At 39.4% G+C, this 24,220-nt stretch overlaps 1 protein-coding gene across 3 annotated transcripts in view; it reads left to right on the top strand.

The window, feature by feature from the left end:
- Window positions 1–24,220, top strand: part of robo3 (roundabout, axon guidance receptor, homolog 3 (Drosophila)) — a 148,244-nt gene that overhangs the window by 78,727 nt on the left and 45,297 nt on the right. For all 3 annotated transcript variants that reach the window (XM_058086497.2, XM_058086496.2, XM_058086498.2), the window contains exons 3-6: window positions 16,533–16,690; window positions 16,880–17,000; window positions 17,733–17,871; window positions 20,293–20,420. In XM_058086497.2, coding sequence (XP_057942480.2) covers window positions 16,533–16,690; window positions 16,880–17,000; window positions 17,733–17,871; window positions 20,293–20,420 — 546 coding nt within the window. The remainder of the gene's footprint in view (window positions 1–16,532; window positions 16,691–16,879; window positions 17,001–17,732; window positions 17,872–20,292; window positions 20,421–24,220) is intronic.

Here is a 24,220-nt window from a genome sequence, read left to right as displayed (position 1 = left end):
AACCTGCTGGACTATCATTCGGATTCCGATGTGCATCCTATCATCCTAAAATTGGAGACACAAAAGGGGTCATTTCTGTTATAAATTGTTCCTGTTATCACGAGAATCAATAAATCAATTAATCACATAATAGATTAAAACAAAAGGCCATAATTTTGCCTGCATCGATATATTGACATGCACGCGTGTTTTTTTCCCTCCTTTCTCTCTCAATACCAAACAAGCTGAATGACAAGAGGTTTCACTCTGTGTATCTGTCCCAACACCTGGGCGTGTTGGTTCTATAGCAGAATGAATGATGTGAGTGAACCCTTCAGTCAGTCATTCAGTGTCTTTGTCTCAGTGTGGCAAGGCGGGGCTGCAAGCGAGCGCACACACACACACACACACACACACACACAGCATCAGCTTTCTTCGTGTCTAAAACACGACCTGATGACGATTTCAGCCCGAGACAATAAAAAAAACAATACAAACAGTGGCAGTTATAACCCACGTCAAGCTAAAACTCAACTCTGATGTTACTTCCTGTTACTTCCTTCACACATCTGTCAGCCTGCCACTAAGGTTCACTGGTGGACACATTATACTGTGACACGTACACACGAGCTGGAGTTTGTTTATGTTGTTTAAATGACTTATTTACTCTTAGTATGTCTGGGCAATATGAGTGTAAAGCCATTCAAAGCCGCCATTACTTTATACTGATGAGACAATAGTCACTGTCTGGAAAAAAAACACAACAAGCAACTGCGTGAGAACTATCATGTGAGTCGGTTGTCTTATATTTGTTTCATATTATATCTTATTTTCTGTGATTATATCTGCTATAATGCATAATACAAATATAAAGGTGACTATATGGGTGTTGCTTCATGCAAAGAGGGCTCTTATGATGTTTTTAGAAGGTCATAAACAGGCTTTCTATGACATTGCTATGAAAATATTCAATTTATTTATATTGAATCTGTCTCATTATCAAACATTCATTCATTCATTCATTTTCTACCGCTTTTCCTCACGAGGGTCGTTGGGGTGCTGGAGCCTATCCCAGCTGTCTTCGGGCGAGAGGCGGGGTACACCCTGGACTGGTCGCCAGCCAATCACAGGGCACATATAGACAAACAACCATTCACACTCACATTCATACCTATGGACAATTTTGGAGTTGCTAATTAACCTAGCATGTTTTTGGAATGTGGGAGGAAACCGGAGTACCCGGAGAAAACCCACGCATGCATGGGGAGAACATGCAAACTCCACACAGAGATGCCCAAGGGTGGAATTGAACCCTGGTCTCCTAGCTGTGAGGTCTGCGCACTAACCACTAGACCTCCGTGCCGCCCCATTATCAAACAGTCTGCACTAATATGTCTTTATGGTAATGGTTTTATTTCATTTAAACATGCATCAGATTACAATTGAATGCATCACATAATCAGTTCACAGTTCCACATGTCCGAAAGGAGTAGGAAGAAGCAAAGCTTATTAATTCCTACCCCTCCATCTGGTACTTTTACAATCAGTAACTGTTACATTTGTTCACTTCCTGCTTTCCTAATATAGTTTCAGGTTTTTTTTTGTTTTGTTTTTTTAAATAATGCATACAATGACATAATGGGTACCATAGTAACCGTCAATATAGTGATATATAAAGCACATCATCAACACGCTATAATTGTGAATGTAATTTGAATGTATCCAAAGTCGAGGCTAAATTGATCTTCCATGTCAAATAAGGTAGGTTTTCATCCTCCATAATAGGATTGCAGGTTAATGCAGCCTTGTGGTTGTCAGGGTGGTGGCAGTTGCGGTCTAAGAGGGGGGGATCAGATGGCTGAAGTGAGGCCATGGGCCTCTGGCTTAACCCCCTTCTGCACGATCTGGCCGTCTGCCGGTCATTGAGCCAGTCCCACCAGCCAAGGCCTCCTCAGAGGACAGTCATGAATTAATCAGACAATGCTAAAGGACAATGTTAATAATGACTAGCGCGTGTATGCATGCACGTTTTTGCATTATAATGGGTCAGTAGCACACGAGCGGAGAGGGGGGTGGGAGATTTGGTGCGCGTTAGTAGGGGGAGGCTGACGGGGCATCGACAACAGGTGGTTGGAGGAAAAGATTTAACCCCCACCACCCCCCCTCCCTTTTACGATAGTGCAGCACAAGGGCCACAGGGGCAGTTGGGAACAATAAAGAGCTCTTGCCCCAACTGTTATGTCCAAGGATCATCATTAGGTCTCTGAGCCGCACTGCCAGACACACTAAATAGCTATCCTCACGGGTCATTGCTTTGTTTACCAATTCCAGCAAATAGAGATGGCTCCTTTTTGGGATATGCATGGATATCCGTGTTTCTTGTGTCATGCAATTGGAAAATCCAAATAGTCACAAAAGCCCAAGTATGGAGACCCGGACATGCAGGGCACCTCCACAAGTGTGTGTTACTACTGTCATTAAAGGTGACAACAATTAGTCTTCCCAGTGAAGTATGTTAATCAGGGGTGTCCAAAATGCGGCACGGGGGCCATTGCACATTGTAATGGTAATGGTTTTATTTCATTTGAACATGCATCAGATTACAATTGAATGCATCACATAATCAGTTCACAGTTCCACAGTAACTGTTACATTTGTTCACTTCCTGCTTTCCTAATATAGTTTGTTATTTTAAAAAAATATTTTTTGATATTATTTTATTTTTGTCACATACCGAAGTAGTTTTTGTGCAAACCTTACAGTATCTGCCACATTGTGGCCGTTTTTAAAATGTAAAAGACGTATAATGGTAATGGTTTTATTCAATTTAAACATGCATCAGATTACAATTGCATGCATCGCATAATCAGTTCACAGTTCCTCATGTCCAAAAGGAGTAGGAAGAAGCAAAGCTTATTAAATCCTACCCCTCCATCTGATACTTTTACAATCAGTAACTGTTACATTTGTTCACTTCCTGCTTTCCTAATATAATTTAAGGGTTTTTTTTATTTTTGATTTTTTTTTAATAATGCACCTCATACCAAAGAACGAGGTGATATGAGCATACAATGACATAATGTGTACCATAGTAACCGTCAATATAGTGATATATATATATATAGCACATCATGACTGGTTCAGGACTCTTCATCCTTGTATTTAGCAAACATCAACTGCTTGTATTGTTTCTTGAATTGGCTCATCGTTGTGCATTGTTTGAGGTCCTTACTCAATCCATTCCATAGTTTGATTCCACATACTGAAATGCTATGGCTTTTTTTTTTTACTTAGTCCTGGCATATAAGTGTTTCAAATGTAGTTCTTCCCCGAGATCATATTTCTTCTGGATGACATTTTTAGGTATTTGGTTGTTTTTAGCCTTATTGTGGAAATAAAGTAAACAAAAAAGCTTGCAAACATTAACATTTAAAAATGCAGAAAATGCTCTCAGGTTGGGCATTAATTTATATTTCCTTTATTGATTCCATAAAAAGCATTGCTTTAATATTCATTTTTAGGCGGCAAAGCAATAATAATAAAATAACTTTACTTGGAGTAGTTGTGCCATAGCGTAACGCCACCTCCTACCACTTATATCGCAAGGGTATGAGGTGGCAAAAAGTGAACCGTGCGGCATAGGCAAGGCAATAGCCATCTGCTACGTACACTTGACAGGGAAAAGTCACCCATCCTTAGTGTGTATTGGCAGCTGCTGACACCAATAGCCTGCTTGGCGTATTTCCAAAAGAGAAACGCTGATGTCAGATAGTAGATGGCTCACCTCTGAGGCACCATGATGAGGTAGCGAAAGTGGACAGCGACCTCACGGTGAAACTTAACACAGAATTGACAGGTGTGTGTGTGTGTGTGTGTGTGTGTTTTACACAGCTGAGAAGTCTTTACATATGTTCACAGGCTTCCAGGTTGCTCTATATTTGGCATTTAACCATCCATCTGCTTTCAAATTTATGTTTTTTCTGCAATAACACTTTATGAAAACGTGGAGCATTTGTAACCCCAGATTAAAAAAAAAAATCATATATATAGTATTCATACATACTATAGCGTATCACAGTCATATCATATATATAGTATTCATTCATTTTCTACCGCTTTGTCCTCATGAGGGTCGTCTTCGGGCGAGAGGTGGGGTATACCCTGGACTGGTCGCCAGCCAATCACAGGACACATATAGACAAACAACCATTCACACTCACATTCATACCTATGGATAATTTGGAGTCGCCAATTAACCTAGCATGTTTTTGGAATGTGGGATGAAAACCGGAGTACCCGGAGAAAACCCACGCATGCACAGGGAGAACATGCAAACTCCACACAGAGATGGCCGAGGGTGGAATTGAACTCTGGTCTCCTCGCTGTGAGGTCTGCGCGCGAACCACTCGACCGCCGTGCTGCCCTTAAAAATCATAGTATTGTTTATTTATTTGTGTAAAATCCAGCCCATTTCTGCTTTTCATCTAATTAAAGGGAAGTTACCCAGCATACTTTGCGGGTTATCCATGACATAATAGATATTCTTTGATTTCAGATCAACATTTGCACTAAAAGTAAGTTGTATTGATTACATTAGATGCAATGCAGATTAGATGAATGACAAGATTTTTTTGACACAACACTTGCTCTGCTCTGATATGACACTGCTCATATGCCGGGTCCCCGGTCAGCCATTATGTATAGAAACCTATATGAAGTTGAGTCAAAGATGGCTTACGACAATCGTCTTGATTGGGCCACCGTGTCAAAGGGAAGAGGGCTGCACTCTCCTCACAATGGGCTTTTTGCAAATTCACAGTGACCCTCTCACCCGAGTACTGTGAGTCACACGACATCCGCCATTACTAGATTAAAGTAATCCTCTTTTCAATGGCAGACAATTGCTTTATTAGCTGACCACACACAGGAACCTTCGACCACCTCTGTAATGGTATTGTTGCCGGGGGTGCTCGGGGTTGGTGGAGGGTGAACCGAGGCTGACCAATGGGTTGTCATTGTTTTTATGGCTCTCCAGAGCAATGCCATGCATACATTATTCCTTTGTATAATGGATCAAACCAGTTGTACTAAGAGTCTCATAAGGCAGAGAGGTTATTTCTTTTTATGGTGTAGGATGCAGACCGTGCTTGCACACCACCACTTCTTTTCATAGCGTACCTGAAGCCTCTAAAGGCCAGGAGAATTATGTTTGGTAGTAAACAACAACAGAAACATAACAAGTTTGCCCACATTGATTAAGATGTTAAGCCGAATCAAAGAGACGTGTCTCTGTCTCTCGGTCCCCAGCATCATTGTCCATGAAAAAGGCGTACTGTATGTATGTATATCCTTGTCACTAGCAAATAGCTTTTGTCACTTACTAAGAATCCGGGCTACACATATGACAGCATCTTGGGAGCTAATGATTATCTTGATTGTGATTGAAGAAACAAGAATTGTTAAGAAACAATACAAGCAGTTGATGTTTGCTAAATACAAGGATGAAGAGTCTTGAACCAGTCATGATGTGCTATATATATATATATCACTATATTGACAGTTACTATGGTACACATTATGTCATTGTATGGTCATATCACCTAGTACTTTGGTATGTGACAAAAAACAAACAAACAAAAACTTTAACTATATTAGGAAAGCAGGAAGTGAACAAATGTAACAGTTACTGATTGTAAAAGTACCAGATGGAGGGGTAGGATTTAATAAGCTTTGCTTCTTCCTACTCCTTTTGGACATGTGGAACTGTGAACTGATGCATGTTCAAATGAAATAAAACCATTACCATTGTGGATTCGCTTTCATTTCTTTGTAGTTGACATGTTGTTTGTCATTGTATGGTCATATCACCTCGTACTTCAGTAAGGGACAAAAAAATTAAAAAAACAAAACAAAAAAAACTTAAACCATATTCAGAAAGCAGGAAGTGAACAAATGTAACAGTTACTGATTGTAAAAGTACCAGATGGAAGGGTAGGATTTAATAAGCTTTGCTTCTTCCTACTCCTTTTGGACATGTGGAACTGTGAACTGATTATGTGATGCATTCAATTGTAATCTGATGCATGTTCAAATGAAATACAACCATTACCATTGTGGATTCTCTGTTTGAAATAATGAGAGCATTGTTTTTGTAGTATCCAATTGGTACATGAGTTAGCCCAGTAGTCCTGTGTGTGTCCCATCGGGAATCGCAAATATTAAAGGGGATAGAATCGGATTTTTTTTTTTTGTATGACATCCCCATCAGCAGTGTAGTACATCAGCGGTGACTTACACCACCACTTAAGTGCGAAATCTCACTCCTTGACGAAAAATGAAGCATAAAAACGAAATCATGCAAATTATGCATTTCAACATTATTATTGACTTATGGTGAATTAATATTCGATGTGTTTTTTTGGGGACCAATAATGTGCTGAATCGCAAATGTGCAGGGACCTACAGAATAAATAAGTAAAAAAACAAACAACACAGATATAGGCACAAGTGCAGCAGCAGCAGTAGTGGCATCTCAAAAATAAGCTAAAACCCGCTACTGAGTTTCATTACCAATGCCAGCATTGTGGATTAATGTCTATTTATTACATAAAGAGGGTGTGAATACAGTGTTGTGTTTTTAATAGGCTGACTTTCACGCTGCACACAACTTTCATTTTCTGTGTCACGGCATTGTTGACTATGCTCAGGAAACAAAATGTGTATCTCTCCGGGCAGCCGGCCCTAATTCTGTAACTTTCTTTGAGTTGTTTTCAAGCCTCTCAGTCCTCAAGGCAAGTCCTGACTGAGTCGCATACCCAAACTGTACTTGGCCCCATATGCTCTTCTATGATAATCAAGGTACTGTTACATTTTATTTGATTACAAGGTCTCATTATTTTGGAGTCGTGGGGTTATTATCATAAAAGAAGCGCGTTGACTGTGCACAAGACATTGAGACGGTCCCCACTCTTGGAGGAAAACAACAGAGCTGTCTTGTCATGAAGCGCTGATGCGGAAAAAGCACAACCTGCATTGACGTCTTACGGGGGGGCATTTACACGACATGGACGCGCATAAAAAAAACTGCAGCTGAAACGGTAGCCTGTTAATACGAGTGGGTCGAAACTCCGGCAAACAACGCTTTTAATGTGGTGCATTGATTTTGTGCAAGGGTACAGACCATTCGATACGTAGTATGATTGGATAACAGTATGGAATTTTAATATTTTGATTTTAAGAACATGCAGAAAACAATAATGAATGCATGGAACTTGAATTCACTCATTGGATGACATGTCTTTATTTCGTGGATTGCGATACGCTATGCACATCGGTATCATCATCCGAATCACCCTCAGCTCACCCGCAAGGGATTAACCCAAGCGAGCTGTAGAGGAGCGATCACATGGTGAAGTTGTGTCAGTACCCCCCCACCCCCACCTCTCCATCCAATGCCCCAAAGCTGTAACCCTAAGGTAAACACTCAGCTAATTGATTGCATTCTACAACACTGTTTATACTCACTTTATTCCAATATTCATTCATTCATTCATTTTCTACCGCTTATCCTCACAAGGGTGGATAAAAATTATTTTTCATATTTAAAAAATGGAATAAAAATATGTAAACTAATAGAAATAAAAAAACATCTAAATTAATATTTTAAGTAATTTTTAAAATTATTATATATATAATGTCAGTGTTTTTTGTACATTTATTTTTTGGCAATATTCATTAATTCATTCATTCATTTTCTACCGCTTATCCTCACAAGGGTGGATAAAAATTATTTTTCATATTTAAAAAATGGAATAAAAATATGTAAACTAATAGAAATAAAAAAACATCTAAATTAATATTTTAAGTAATTTTTAAAATTATTATATATATAATGTCCGTGTTTTTTGTACATTTATTTTTTGGCAATATTCATTAATTCATTCATTCATTTTCTACCGCTTATCCTCACAAGGAACCTATCTGAGCTGTCTTCAGGCGAGAGGCGGAGTACACCCTGAATTGGTCGCCAGCCAATCACAGGGCACATATAGACAAACAACCATTCACACTCACATTCATGGACAATCCTATGGACAATTTGGAGTCGCTAATTAACCTAGTTATTCCTGTTTTTGGAAGGTGGGAGGAAACCGGAATACCCGGAGAAAACCCAAGCATGCACAGGGAGAACATGCAAGGAATTGAACCCGGATCTCCTAGCTATGAGGTGTGCACGCTAACCACACGACTGCCGTGCAGCCCCTTATTTCAACATAACATAATAAAAAAAAGTCCAGCTACAATAAATCATTCCTCTAGATTAGTCCGAGCTCCCTTATTAGTGGTACCACAGAAGCAGACTTGCATAATAGTACCATAGTACCTCGTTATTTGGGACTTCGTACCTGAAGCACACTGCATTGCAAAGCATGAACCATCTTAATACTTCATTTCGACATTTTTTTTGGTTTTCATATTATCGACCGCTAGCACGGTGCTTGCAAGTTTATTTGCGCATTTTCATGTGCCATTTGCTTGATTACACATAGGCATGCACACTCACACACACACACACACACACACACCACTCCCTTTTCCTCTAGTGCTTTTGTGGCTGATAATGAGAGCCTCCTGTCCACTGCTGCATGTGGGGCCCACAGTCATATCGACTGCAATCTGTGCAGCTGCCAAGTAAATCCACCTCCCCCCCTCCCCCTCTCTCTCCCCCAACTCCACCTCTCCATCCACCCGAGACCCCTCCTCCCTCCAAAACACGTCTGGGTGTGACAGGACACACTGCGGTGCAGCCCCGGCCGTGCCGTTTATGAGCGCTTAAGAAGCCATGAAACGTCACACACCTTGACAGATAACCTCATCAATTCCACCCACTCATCGCCCCGGCGGGCGGATGGCAGCGCCTGATATTTTACCGCTTATTTCAATTTCAGACAGTATATTACACGGACGGACTGGTGATTAAACAGTTTAACGCTTTGTAAACAGGATCAGAGTACGGCATGGAAATGAAATTGAATGTTGCCTGTTGATTATGTTGTTGGAAGTGGTTTAATCTATGCTAATAGCAGGCTTAGCATCTGCTTGTAATGCATCACATTGACTGTTGGATTTCATTTTATTGTTAGAGCCAGTGGTGAATAATTGTTTTTTTTTTAGGTTTGGGTTTTTTTTTTTTTTTGCACAGTAGGTATTTTCTGTCAACCCTTCTGGTGTTCAATCAATTTAACATACAAGCCTCCGGGTCTGACTGTAATGTGAATTTCATTTGAATGGATGTTCATTTCTGTCGGAAAAAGATACGACTTTCTCTGTTGACTGCCGGGAACCTTTTAACCTAACATGTAGGGTTTGCTTATTTGGCAACTACATGGGAATTATTTTTAGTGCTCTTGTTTCAAGCTTCAAGGACCAGCCCTTCAGCCACTAGACTTGGGGAGCAGGACGGGTGGGTGGGGTTCTGTGTGTGTAAGCGTGGGGGGGTGTGGGGGGGGGGGTTGGTTGGTTGGGGTCGGGACAGCTGTGGATGCTAAATGAGTATGCACCAGCAGACACGCCAACAGACAAAAGACAATGGAGTACATTTGAAGGGAAAAGACATTGATGGCTGACAAGTGTGGACTCTAGAGGGTTAACTTGTAAGGCAGGTCTGGATCAAGAAGGTGACCCTTCTGGACTAGTGGACGGAGAAATTGAAATCAGATTCACATTATTTTATCGCAGGCTCAATTTCACCTTTGGTTATATAAGCTTTTCCAGAGAGTTAACCGTGTTAGTCTGCGGAGTTTCATAGCAACAGCGTATCAGTAAAAAAACGGTTCATAGATTTGGGATCTGGTGTTTTTGGTATGGAACAGTTGGCTCAGTACAGAAAGAATGTCAAGGTTGAAAACCGTCTTCTTCTGTTTGGGACCACTTGGCCTTCCTGGTGAAATATATAAACGGTAATCGTGGGACTGTTCGATTCCAACAATTGAAGAGGACGACTTTAGTGGTTTTAGTTCGCAGTAGGAGAAGGAGGACGGCGATGAATTTTGACTTTTCTGACTTTTCTTTTCTGTTACATGCATTGTTTGGCATTGAACTCTTATATTTCATTTCAAATTTATAATTTTTTAAAATTATTTCAATTCTTTAATTTAATTTATTTATTAGAGACTTCCTTGCCAGTTTGTACCGATACAAGACACTCCGAATAGATATGTTTTAAATCTATCTATTTTAATTTGGGTGGAGTGTTAAGCAGTGCAGACACATCTGCCTCATTGTGAGACCCCCCTTTTTTTCCAGCCCCCAAACCGCCTTCTAAACCCTCCCAACGACAATATCCTGTATGGGCTGTTTCATCATGGTGCAATAGTTGATAGGGATCAGAGGGTGTCCACTCTGGATAATGAGAAAGTCTGCTGTTAAGTCCACTCCTGATAGGGGCCTCCGTTGGGACGATATTGGGACAATATTGCCTTCCCGAGAAAACAAGAAGGAAGCGAGATGTACAGCAGTTGAGTTACAGTATTTTGATGTCGTAGAATGCCACACAACCCAGGAACGCTGTCTGTATTTGTTACATTTACATTTATTGGCGCTGTCAAGCATGCGTGTACGCTTTATCGATCTATTTATTACGGTTGTCAGAAGATCTTGTGAGATTAAAATGTCACAAAAATTCCTGTTCAGGAAGTTTTGGACATGGGGTGTGTTTAACTGAAATAAACACACAATAAATTATATCACTTAATAAATCGCCAGATTCTTGCCAATACACACCCCTAGTCAGTAGTATCCGCAGTCACACACTGATGGTGGTAAACTACATCGGTAGCCACCGACCACTACCGGACATTCACTGTGTCTTGCCCAAGGACACTACAGCAGTGATTGGGATGGAGGAAGTGGCTGTGAAGTGTTTGTGAAAGAGGGTGAAGAGGTCGCACAAATCCGAAATACAAAAAAAAAAAAGTAGCAACAAATTGATCTGTGGCGGTCCAAATGTATTAGTGGCGGGCCACCACAAAATAAATACAAGTAGAAATACATATTTGATGTCATCTATTTATTCACCACATTATTATTATTATTATTTATTATACGGGAGCGGCACGGCGGTCCAGTGGTTAGCGCGCAGACCTCACAGCGAGGAGACCAGGGTTCAATTTCACACTCGGCCATCTCTGTATGTTCTCCCCGTGCATGCGTGGGTTTTCGCCGGGTACTCCGGTTTCCTCCCACATTCCAAAAACATGCTAGGTTAATTAGCGACTCCAAATTGTCCATAGGTATGAATGTGAGTGTGAATGGTTGTTTGTCTATATGTGTCTTGTGATTGGCTGGCTACACCAGTCCAGGGTGTACCCCGCGCCTCTCGCCCCAAGACAGCTGGGATAGGCTCCAGCACCCCCCACGACCCTCGTGAGGAAAAAGCGGTAGAAAATGAATGAATGAATGAATAAATCAGTTCTATGGTTCCATAGAACAGTCTCTTGGTCTCTGTGGGTGTAGACGGGGCCAGTAGCATACACACAGCGAGTTTAAAAAATGTGTAAAAAGTAATTATAGTTACTAGTTACTTCTCCAGAAAAGTAACTGAGTTACTAACTGAGGGCTGCACGGTGATCGAGTGGTTAGCGCGCAGACCTCACAGTTAGGAGACCTGAGTTCAATTCCACCCTCGGCCATCTCTGTGTGGAGTTTGCATGTTCTCCCCGTGCATGCGTGGGTTTTCTCCGGGTACTCCGGTTTCCTCCCACATTCCAAAAACATGCTAGGTTAATTGGCGACTCCAAATTGTCCATAGGTATGAATGTGAGTGTGAATGGTTGTTTGTCTATATGTGCCCTGTGATTGGCTGGCTACACCAGTCCAGAGTGTACCCCGCGCCTCTCGCCCCAAGACCGCTGGGATAGGCTCCAGCAGCGGTAGAAAACGAATGAATGAATAAATCAGTTCCATAAAACAGTCTCTTTGTCTCAGTGGGTGTAGACGGGGCCAGTAGCATACACACAGCGAGTTGAAGAGTATAACAGTACACATTATAGTTGTCTGGTGACACCCTCCATCCATCCATGGTTCCTTCATACTGTCCAAAACACAAGAATCTCAATTAAAAAAAAATCACCCATTCGCAGTAAATGTGCAAGCAATGGCTCGTTTATTTTGGTTCTGTCGATGTCAGTCAGTGCGGAACGTTGACATTCTCTGGTGATTTTTAATTTTCAGATGAATTCAGTGTAATTTGCAGTGAATGACTCCACCAGGGCGTATCTGTTCTGCTGATGTGTGGTCATGTGACTAATATGTTGCTACCAAAGTAAAAGGGAGCGTCTAGTATTAAATGTAGCTGTGCAGAAAATCTTTCAAATTAAACCCCCACTTATCCACAAAGCAGCATAGATACAGTAAACCATTTTCATGATATCAGTTGAAAAAAAAGTATTATTCAAATCCTTATCTTTTCCCCCATGAGGATTATTCTGGCTTCATGAAAGGGGTTATAGCCAAGGGTCAGAGTGCACTCATTTAATACGGGCCCCCAAGCATCTCATGGGTAATTGTCAGTGCCTAATAAACCCCCCCCCCCCCTCTTTTCACCCAAGTCTAGGGAGCGTGCAGGGGCAGGGTGTGAAAGATCAGAGGCCCTTGGAGCCGGGATCTGACAATGGTGTGTGGGAGGTCATTGTGCTTGCTCCTCATCCTTGTGGCATGATAATGCAGACCTGGGGTGCAACAAGCATCCAGTTTCCTTCCTTATGTTGCGTGACAGTACAGGTTCCTGCTCCATTTAGTCTGGCTTTTGTCGTCTTCTGTGAATGGTCATTAAGAACATTTTAGGTTGAGGCTACCGATGAGGTCAGGGGTGGGGTGAGGCATCTCGTTGCAGCATTGAGGAGCAGTAGGATTTGGAACATTTTAAACCTTCGTGTCGTGAGACAATTTGTAAAATACTTAGAGCCCTATGTCACTTTTATGACAGTAATTAAAAAGTCAGTTAATCCTTACATTTATTGGTGCAATATACTTTTTTCATAGGTTGGCTGTTCCTGCGACTTATACTCCAGAGCGACTTATAAATGAAAAAAGTGTTTATGTTACATAAACACTGGACACCTTTTCTGTTTCTGTTGGTCAAGTAGTTTGTAAAATAAATTACCCTCAAAAAATGGCACTTATACTCCAGTGCGACTTATGTATGTTTTTTTCCTACCTAAGTATGCATTTCTGGCATTGTGCGACTTATACTCCGGAGCGACTTATAGTCCCGAAAATATGGTAATCGACTGAAAAAAGAATAGTTACCGTCCAAATACCGTATTTTCTGGACTATAAGTTGCACTTTTTTTCATAGGTTGGCTGTTCCTGCGACTTATACTCCAGAGCGACTTATAAATGAAAAAAGCGACTTATAGTCCCGAAAATATGGTAATCGACTGAAAAAAGAATAGTTACCGTCCAAATACCGTATTTTCTGGACTATAAGTTGCACTTTTTTTCATAGGTTGGCTGTTCCTGGGACTTATACTCCAGAGCGACTTATAAATGAAAAAAGTGTTTATGTTACATAAACACTGGACATCTTTTCTGTTTATGTTCATTTTATGTGTAGCTGAATAACCATTGTGTTAGCATATCACAATATATCACAATATTAGCATATTGTTAGAACTTGCCTTCCAAGAGGACATAATGTCTGTTTTGGTCAAGTAGTGTGTAAAATAAATTACTCACAAAAAATGGCACTTATACTCCAGTGCAACTTATGTATTTTTTTTTCCTACCTATATATGCATTTCTGGCATTGTGCAACTTATACTCCAGAGCGACTTATAGTCCCGAAAATATGGTAATCGACTGAAAAAAGAATTGTTACCGTCCAAATACCGTATTTTCTGGACTATAAGTCGCACTTTTTTTTCCTAGGTTGGCTGTTCCTGCGACTTATACTCCAGAGCGACTTATAAATGAAAAAAGTGTTTATGTTACATAAACACTGGACACCTTTTCTGTTCATGTTTATTTTTTGTGTAGCTGAATAACCATTGTGTTAGCATATCTTACACCTATTCAGCCTGTTCTCTATTCTTTTATTAATGTTGGAACTTGCCTTGGTCAAGTAGTTTGTAAAATAAAAATAAAATAAAATGCGACTTATACTCCAGTACTCCAGTGCGACTTATGTATGTTTTTTTTTCTACTTAATTATGCATTTTTGACCTTGTTCGATTTATACTCCGGAGCGACTTATAATCCAGAAAATACGGTAATTGGCCGATTTTGCAACCATGAGTTGCAAAATTCACATTTGGAACTAAACTGTGCGTGCACACACTCATTAAAGTTTCTTTATAATGCGTCACCTTCTGCACGCTACACCACTCCATGCTCTTCCACGTCAAACAAAACAGGCTACTCTCGGCCAAACCACAGCAAAACAACATTGGCAATCTCACTCAACCGTCCGCAAACACAGTCAGGACACGTCATGTTCACAATCGGTCAGAAATTATATGACCTTCATGTGTTGTCGGTACATTGTGAGTGACATAGGAGTTAATTTGGTAATTGTCCCCTGATTTAGGATCAACATTTGCAATAAAAGTGTTAATTATTAGATTTGATCCAGCCATCTCTTCCCTTCTGGCTTCAATTGACATTGTTGTATTTGCAAGTTTTTTTTATTTATTATTGTTTATTATGGGGTTTTCCAACATTTTGAGAGCTTTCAAACCTCTAATTTGCAAGTTGCTGCTCTTCATTATTATTTTTGAGAAGAACTGTCCATTCTTTTTTGGTGTGCAAGGAGCTTTTTTCAAGGCAGGAATGAGCTAGCAATGTGATAGAAACAGATTCATTGGTTTGTCTCCTTTGTGAATCCCTGGAGTGTTTTAGACCAGACATGCAGCCTGCAGGCCTCTGTGGCTTTGGCCTCCTCCTGGTCGACTACTGCTGTCAGCACATCAACTACAAAATCACTCTGTATAGCTGTAATCCGAGAGGTCACAGGGCTTAAGAGACTGAAATGAAAGTGGGAAATCCCATGCCTTCAGGTAGCAGACATAGAATGTTGACCATGGATGGATGAATGTGAAAATAAGGGACGGTGCTACACTTCAATGTTACAGGAATGGACTCCGGCCGAATAATTTTATGCTTTCTGCATTCAAAGTGGTATGTACCAATTAGTATGCAGACCCGGTTGTTACTTCACAGCTCGATTCATTTATGCATGTGCATTTGCCCGGAAATGTTGCGTGTGTAGTGTTTGCCATACATACATTTAACTGTGGGGCCTACCACAATTAAATTTGGACCGCCACAGAGGAAGGTTTTGGGTTTTTTTTTTTAAACACATTATTATACATTTGACTCATTCAATACCAGAGAGCTGTTTATCCAATCCAATCCATTTATATAGCACATTTTATAAACAGAGTTTCCAAAGTGCTGCACAGACTAGTAAAATAAAAAGTAAAAATAAAATACAATAAATAAAGGTACAAATTGAATTTAATACAAAACTAAAAGATCAAATAAGAAATAAAATAGTAAAATAGATATTAAAATATTAAAAACAAGAAGGGTAGTTTATAAAATCACAAATACTTCAACTTGCTGATATAGTTAATCTTCAAACAGCTAAAATAATAAAGGCTAAAAAAAACCAATTACCTAAAAATGTCACCCAATACTTCTCTACAAGAGAGGAGAAATATGATCTCAGGGAAGAACTACATTTGAAACACTTATATGCTAGGACTACGTTAAAAAGCCATAGCATTTCAGTATGTGGAATCAAACTATGGAATGGATTGATTAAGGACCTCAAACAATGCACAACGATGAGCCAATTCAAGAAGCAATACAAGCAGTTGATGTTTGCTAAATACAAGGATGAAGAGTCTTGAACCAGTCATGATGTGCTATATATATATATATACATCACTACATTGACAGTTACTATGGTAACCATTATGTCATTGTATGATCATATCACCTCGTACTTCGGTAAGTGACAAAAATAAAATAATGTTAAAAAAATATATTTTTTAAATAACTTAAACTATATTAGGAAAGCAGGAAGTGAACAAATGTAAAAGTTACTGTGGAACTGTGAACTGCATTATTAAAAAATAAATAAATAAACCTTACATTTTATTAGGAAAGCAGGAAGTGAACAAATGTAACAGTTACCGATTGTAAAAGTACCAGATGGAGGGGTAGGATTTAATAAGCTTTGCTTCTTCCTACTCCTTTTGGACATGTGGAACTGTGAACTGATTATGTGATGCATTCAATTGCAATCTGATGCATGTTCAAATGAAATAAAACCATTACCATTACCATTATACGTCTTTTACATTATTTTTGCATGAGGGGCAAAAAGAGCACACGAATGACAGTTTTCACACCAACATCAGTTTCAAGCCTTAAAAACGGCCACAATGTGGCAGATACGTTAAGGTTTGCATAAAAACGGAATCATACTTTACTTTACGGCGATGTCATTGACAACCTTCAATGTCGCTTTCTTTTCAATCCCGTAGTCCTAAGAGACGACTTCCGTCAGACACCCAGTGACGTTGTCGTAGCAGCGGGCGAGCCGGCTGTCATGGAGTGTATCCCTCCCAGAGGCCATCCCGAGCCAACCATCTCATGGAAGAGGAATAACGTCCGGGTCAATGACAGAGATGACAGGATTACGGTAGGTTGACCGGAGGTTGTCTGTGTTACTCCAACAATATGTTAGCTATGTTTTTATCGCATCTCCATTTTGACCTCTAATCCGCACGCAAACACAGTTTTTGACCTTAAAAACTGAGTAGATCTTCAAAAACGTGTAGTTTCTGTGTGTACTAATACTAATATTAATACTAAAATCTTTTTTTTTTAGATCCGAGGTGGCAAGCTGATGATTTCCAACACCAGGAAAAGTGATGCTGGCATGTATGTGTGTGTTGGCACCAATATGGTCGGCGAGAAAGACAGTGACCCGGCTGAATTGGTCGTGTTTGGTAAGTCATGTGTGTGTGTTTTTATAATTACCTCACTACATAAATATTCAACATACAAACATTGCCATTATATTCATTATATATATTAATAATATATAATACAAAAACCATAATTACATACCATAGTAAAGTTAGTAATTGTAGTGTTTGTTCTGCCGCTCTGAACCAAATATAGCCTCCATTTTTTTTTTTTCCTTTGGGATGTTTCTCTTGAGGGTTGCAGAGTCTGAATTAATCCGGAGAAAAGATGAATGTTTGCCTCCTGGCCGGCCTTTGCTTTGCTCCCCTGACCTTTAGGCTTTCTTCCTACTTTCACTATTCTCGGCATTTCTCTCTCTCTCTCTCTGCGGACCAGCAACGGAGGTGCCCGGGAAGTCTGTATTGATTCCATCAAGCATATAGAAAATGGATCATTTATTTTAGTCAACAACATTGCACTGATGCTGCTACATTCAGTACAGTCAGAAAAGCATTTTCATGTTTTGTTATATTGGATTAAACAAAAAAAGGAGGTGAAATAAAGAGTAACACATTGTCTAATTTGCATAACTGGATATATAAGTATAGGAAAAAAGCATCACAAAAATAACATTTTTTATGTCAGACTCGACACTGGATTTGTCCAAATTACTGATTACTTTAAACGCTACTTTGGAGTGATTGTCATGTGATTATCCCAGGGTACGGCTTTCCCCGAAATGATGAATGTTCATTTCACATTAAACTCTGCAGAGAGGCCGGTGTTCACCAAGCAGCCGGTCAACCAGGTGGTGTTGGCTGACGATACGGTGGATTTTTTCTGCGAGGTACACGGGGATCCGACGCCGACGGTCCGCTGGCGACGAGAGGAAGGGGAGTTACCACGGGGCAGGTACAAAAGCTAACAAAAGTCATCCGACTGGCCATACATGATGATGACACATTTGCATTCCCTAAATTTTGACCTGAGTATCAGAATCAGAATCAGAATCAGAATCATAATCAGAATCAGAATCAGAATCAGAAAAGGGTTTATTGCCAGGTATGATCAAACACATACTAGGAATATGTTTTGGTGAAGTAGTTGCAGACACATCTCTTAAAAAAGAATGAAAAATACAAAATATACAGAATAAACAGTATAAATATATGTACACAATCTGTTTTTTGTTTGTTATTCCGGAAGTGCAGTCTGATTGTTTTTCCTAAAAGTCCAAACTTGGTGTTAGAGTATCACAGAACATGAGCACTGCAGGAATACACGGTTACTAACGCCTAAACTATGGTTTAACTTGGCCCGTGTCGCTGTACGACTGACTGCGACGAGGTTGTCGGTAGCGTGTCGTGTTGTACATTGACGGGGGACTTGATATCTGTCATGGCAACATCGGTGGCTCTGCTACTAAAAAAAAAAACTGTCGTTCAAAACTCTACTCACACAGTGCGGATTGGGTTGAATGAAACTTTAATGATACCTCAGGGTAAATAGTGTAAACTGTTCCCTTGCTACCAGCGGAATTCATATAAGCGTTGGAATATTTGATGTTGACTGAGTCTCTATAGAAATTCTTCTTTTATTCATATGTAGACAGTAGAATAATCATTTACATGCCTTTTTACAGTGTGGAAAATAAGTGTGGGATCTTAATCCATGGAGGAATTTCACTGCTGACTTTGTACCCCTTTAGGATATGAACAGTACAGGACTTTTATAATAGGCTTATTATAATAGAGGGACGGAATCTTTTTTTTAAAAAATCACAAAAATAATCGTAAATAGAGGTTATAGATTATCTGTTTTAGCATTTAATCCCCTACCAACGAGCATTGTGACCTGTAGTCCTCATCTTAACTCATGATGTGGATATAAGACACCTGTAATCTTGTTATTCAAAGTTACAAGATTGTCGACCTAAATGGACCACAAGGTGAAAAGCTTAATAAAAAAAAAGAGAACAAAACAAAATAACACTCAGTCACCCTCCCTCTGGAACCCCATGCAAGATTTCACCTGGTAGAGTATGGATGATTATGGGAAAAGAAAGTGAGGAACTGGTTAATGATGTCAAGGGAGTTGGGAGCAACAGTCCGCAAAAAAAAGCATTGAGGTCGTTAAATGCCCGAAAGGTTCTCCTGCTCAAGAAGACACGCGTACAATCAATGTTGATGAACATTTGATCATCAACATCAGAGAATGTGATGTGGTCACATGACACCAAAATAGAGCTCTTTGGCATCAAGTGGACTGGACGTGTTTGGTGACCAACTACAAGAAATACTAATTCATTTATAACCTTTTCATTCATTCATTCATTTTCTACCGCTTATCCTCACGAAGGTCGCAGGGGGTGCTGCAGCCTATCCCAGCTGTCTTCGGGCGAGAGGCGGGGTACAACCTGGACTGGTCGCCAGCCAATCACAGGGCACATATAGACAAACAACCATTCACACTCACATTCATACCTATGGACAATTTGGAGTCGCTAATTAACCTAGCATGTTTTTGGAATGTGGGAGGAAACCGGAGTACCCGGAGAAAACCCACGCATGCACGGGGAGAACATGCAAAGAGATGGCCGAGGGTGGGATTGAACTCAGGTCTCCTAGCTGTGAGGTCTGTGCGCTAACCACTCGACCGCTGTGCAGCCCAGTAATAAAATTAATTTTCACATTTTAAAAATGTAATAGAAATATGTAAACTAATGGAAATAAAAATACATCTAAATTAATATTTTAAGTAATTGTTTAAATTATGATATATATAATGTCAGTGTTTTTTGTACATTTATTTTTTTGGCAATATTCATTCATTCATTCATTCATTTTCTACCGCTTATCTTCACAAGGCTTGCGAGGGGTGCTGGAGCCTATCCCAGCTGTCTTCGGGCGAGAGGCAGGGTGGACTGGTGGCCAGCCAATCACAGGGCACATATAGACAAACAACCATTCACACTCACATTCATACCTATGGACAATTTGGAGTCGCCAATTAACCTAGCATGTTTTTGGAATGTGGGAGGAAACCGGAGTCCCCGGATGCACGGGGAGAACATGCAAACTCCACGCCGAGGGTGGAATTGAACTCGGGTCTCCTAGCTGTGAGGCCTGCGCGCTAAACACTTGTTCGTTTTTCAAATTTGTAATAAAAAATATTCTGTCTCTCTGTTAAAATAAAGCTCCCATAAGAGTGTCCATATCTTAGAAAGGGGGTAACCATACACATCAGCAAGGCTTGAAATACTCACAGGATGTTTGGAAAGTGATCTGTCTGTATTTTGTGCTCATGTTTTGTTTGTCGATGTGTTTTTTCCAGATTCGACATCCGCAGTGACAACAGTCTGCGCCTTAGCCAGGTGCGAGCCGAGGATGAGGGCACTTACACGTGTGTGTCAGAGAACAGTGTGGGCAAAGCCGAGGCAGGAGCTACTTTGCAAGTGCACGGTAAGGCGTTGTCATACACACGATTTCTGTACACCAGTAGCTTCTTTGAACCTTACAAAGACCCCATAGTCAGTCGTTATGTGGGGGAAAAAAATCAGAAATATTGACCAATCCATCATCATTATTGAAATATGTTTAAAAAGGTGGCGATTCGGAGCGATAGTCCATCCGCCAATTGGTGGTAACAGGGATCCTATAGAATGTAATGAGCGCTCATTAAATATATTTCTTTGTTTATTATTCCTACTTAGTCATTGTTCTACCAGCATGCTTTGTAATATGTTCATGTTTCATTTCCTAAGTATGCTTTAAAGCAGGGGTCTCAAACTCAATTTACCTGGGGGCCAGTAGAGCTCAGGTCTGGGCAAGGCTGGGCCGCATCAGGCCCCCCCCCCAAAAAAGCATTTATTAAAAACAGAAAAATATACAAACTTTTTCAGTGTTTTGGGTCCGATTTTCTACAATAAAAGCTCTGATAAAACATTCCACTGTTCTTAAATATCTTAATTTTTATTTTTCTGCACAAAATAAGATGAAAAATAAATAAACAAATTAAGAATAAAGAAAATCAATCAATCAGTAATAAATAAATATAATAAAAATAATAAAACGGCAAATAATAAAAACTTAAGAAACCTCATATAGTTGGTGGGTAATTATTTTTTTCAGATTAAAATTAACAAAGCATTATTAGAGCCCTGTAGACATGACAAAACACGACTATAGTCACATTTATGCACATTTATTATCAACTGCAGGGTCTTGAGACACATACTAACTCGCAAACTAGAGAGCTAGCGACCTAAACGGTAGCCTTCAAGTTATTTCCTTTAAACTTAAATAGCCAAAAACTTACCACTTCCACACGGATAGGGAGGATAACTATTAACAGTTATTTAACCTTTAACATGAACATTAATCAAACGTAATATTTTTTTCTGGGTACATGATACCATACAGCATCCAAATCAAACTTGCGCACTAATATTAAACTTTCATATCAAGGCGGGGGCCTCAAACTAGTGTTCTGCGGGCCACATTTGGCCCGCGGGCCGCGTGTTTGAGAACCCTGCTTTAAAGGGATTTAAGTTATGTTGAATGCGTTCATCAAATGTCGAGAATGTGTGCCAGGAGATATTCCATGGTTTAAAACCGACCATATTTTGCCGCCGGTTACAGACGGCTCACTATGCGAGAGATGAATAGTAAAAAAAAAAATAATAATAATAAAGACATTAAGTTCCTTTTCAAGTCTCAATTTGTTTTGCCTCTGGAGAGACTGCCAAGATCAAAAAGCATCGAAATTGCATTAGAATGAAGTCAGTCGCTTAAAGAGACAGAACTGATGATAAAAGGCAATTTTGTACAGTTGATTCTGTTCGGTTTTTACACACATCTATGACACTTGTCAAAACAGTACAGTGGATCCACGCATATTCATGAATCAGCATTCCCAACCCCCCGAACGTAGTCTTTTTTTTCCACGGAAAGTAGATCCCATTCACATTAAGTCAGTACTAATTGATAAATGTAAAGTATGGGTGTCTTAGGATATTCGACAATTTGATTCAACTATCAATCTCACTGTCCAATCATATAAAAATATCATGTGATCAAGATTGTACCATTTCGATGACATGGGGGGGGTGCGCTAAGCATTCTTCCTTACAATGTCTTTGTTTTTTTGCTATAAATAGCTTATTTTAATACAAAAACAGCCTGCGTTGTGTTAATAAGGAGTTGAAAATGACACATGTGTTTAACAGAAGACTTCATAAATACGACAAAAAATGGATTCATAGTATGGAAGGAAGTGTTTTAAAAAGGTTAAAAATGACTCCAGAAAGTGGAGTGCAACTTGCGTCAGACGCTTTTTACATTAAAAAAAAAATTAATACAGATACGGTTATGTCATCTATGTCAAGTTGGTACATGTTTACTGTACATTTGACGTGTTTTATCACATTTTTATTAATTGTTACTGACACATAGTAGAGGCAACGTGTTTTCTGATTTCAAAAAAATGGTCTGATTTCAAAGTAAAAATATTTTTTTTTTTACAAAAAATTTATAATAATTTATAAAAATATTTTTTTTGCTGTAAAAATCTGTTCAGTATTTATTCATTACCTGTTGTCAGTTTAATGTGACCAGTTCTGATTTCATGCCTGTGTCATATTTAATACAAGTCAGCACACATCTTGCCATCATGTTGATTCTGTTTCACATGTAACATTTAACATTCCTATTCATCAGAAGCTCATCATCTCATCCATTTTCCTCCCCCGCCCCTCCTTTTGCTTCCTTCCATCACAGTTGGCTCATCCAGTAAGTATTTCATTTCATACCATCTTTCAGTGTGTTTGTGAGGGCGTGAGAAACACTTTTGGAACACTCTAATTACTACTATTGCTTTTTTTTTTTAAATACTAGGATTAGGATTTAATTAGTAAGTTGTGTTTACATTTCCCACGATTTTGCTTTAGGTCATGTTTGGAAGCAGACTCTTCTCCCAACCATGAGGTTAGGGGTTCGACCATATCGAAGTATCCTTAGATCCCAAGATGACTAACTGGTACCCCCAGTTTCTCCTGGTGCTTTGTCATAGAACCAGCATTTTAATACGCATGTAAACGCTTCGGTTAGATCCGTAACCACAAAACATCCTAAGTCGAGGACCCCCTAGATACACAAATCATTGGAGTGGGCTTCAGGGAGACATAAACCCTGAAATTCACAAGAAATGTGGGACTGTTTACACCAGGGGTCTCAAACACGCGGCCCCGCGGGCCAAATGTGACCCGCAGGACACTAGTTTGAGGCCCCTGCCTTGATATGAAAGTTTAATGTTAGTGCGGCCCGCGCAAGTTTGATATGGATGCTGTATGGTATCATGTACCCAGAAAAAATTATTACGTTTGATTAATGTTCATGTTAAAGGTTAAATAACTGTTAATAGTTATCCTCCCTATCCGTGTGGAAGTGGTAAGTTTTTGGCTATTTAAGTTTAAAGGAAATAACTTGAAGGCTACCGTTAGCTCTCTAGTTTGCGAGTTAGCATGTGTCTCAGGACCCTGCAGTTGCGCAATATGTTGTAAATAAAAAGAGTATAAATGTGACTATAGTCGTGTTTTGTCATGTCTACAGGGCTCTAATAATGCTTTGTTCATTTTAATCTGAAAAAAATAATTTGTCTACCCACCAACTATATGTGGTTTCTTAAGTTTTTATTATTTGCCGTTTTATTATTATTATTATATTTATTTATTTATTACTGATTGATTGATATTCTTTATTCTTGATTTGTTTATTTATTTTTCATCTTATTTTGTGTAGAAAAATGACAGTGGAATGTTTTATCAGAGCTTTTCTTGTAGAAAATTGGAACCAAAGCGAAGTTTTTAATTTTTTTTGTTTTTAATAAATGCGTTTTTTTTGTTTTTTTTTGAAAACCTGATGAGTTTGAGACCCCTGCTCGTGAGGATTAGCGGTAGAAAATGAATGAATGAATGAAATAGACTGAAAGTAATATGTCGTAACATGTTAGCGATAAGTAGACACAACAATAACGGTGATAGATAACAACAAAAGAAAGTTTTTGGAAGAGCATCCAATGAACTGAGCTACGTATGAGTACATGAACTGATCACATGAACTGCCTATCAAAACAATATGCAGGCAAGTTTTTGGACAAAAAAAAAACAAAAAAAACAAATCTCACCAAAACCAGGGCTTATGAAACCCGAGTTTCCACTTTATTTTAGTGCGTGTAAACACAGTCAGTGTTAAACCACTTTGAA

This window comes from Doryrhamphus excisus, linkage group LG21 (assembly GCF_037039965.1).
Source record: "Doryrhamphus excisus strain RoL-2023G ecotype Guam linkage group LG21, RoL_Dexc_Guam_v1.1, whole genome shotgun sequence".
NCBI lineage: Eukaryota > Metazoa > Chordata > Actinopteri > Syngnathiformes > Syngnathidae > Doryrhamphus > Doryrhamphus excisus.
The sequence above is the reverse complement of the archived record's forward strand: the minus strand, read 5'-3'. Positions and strand labels throughout refer to the sequence as shown.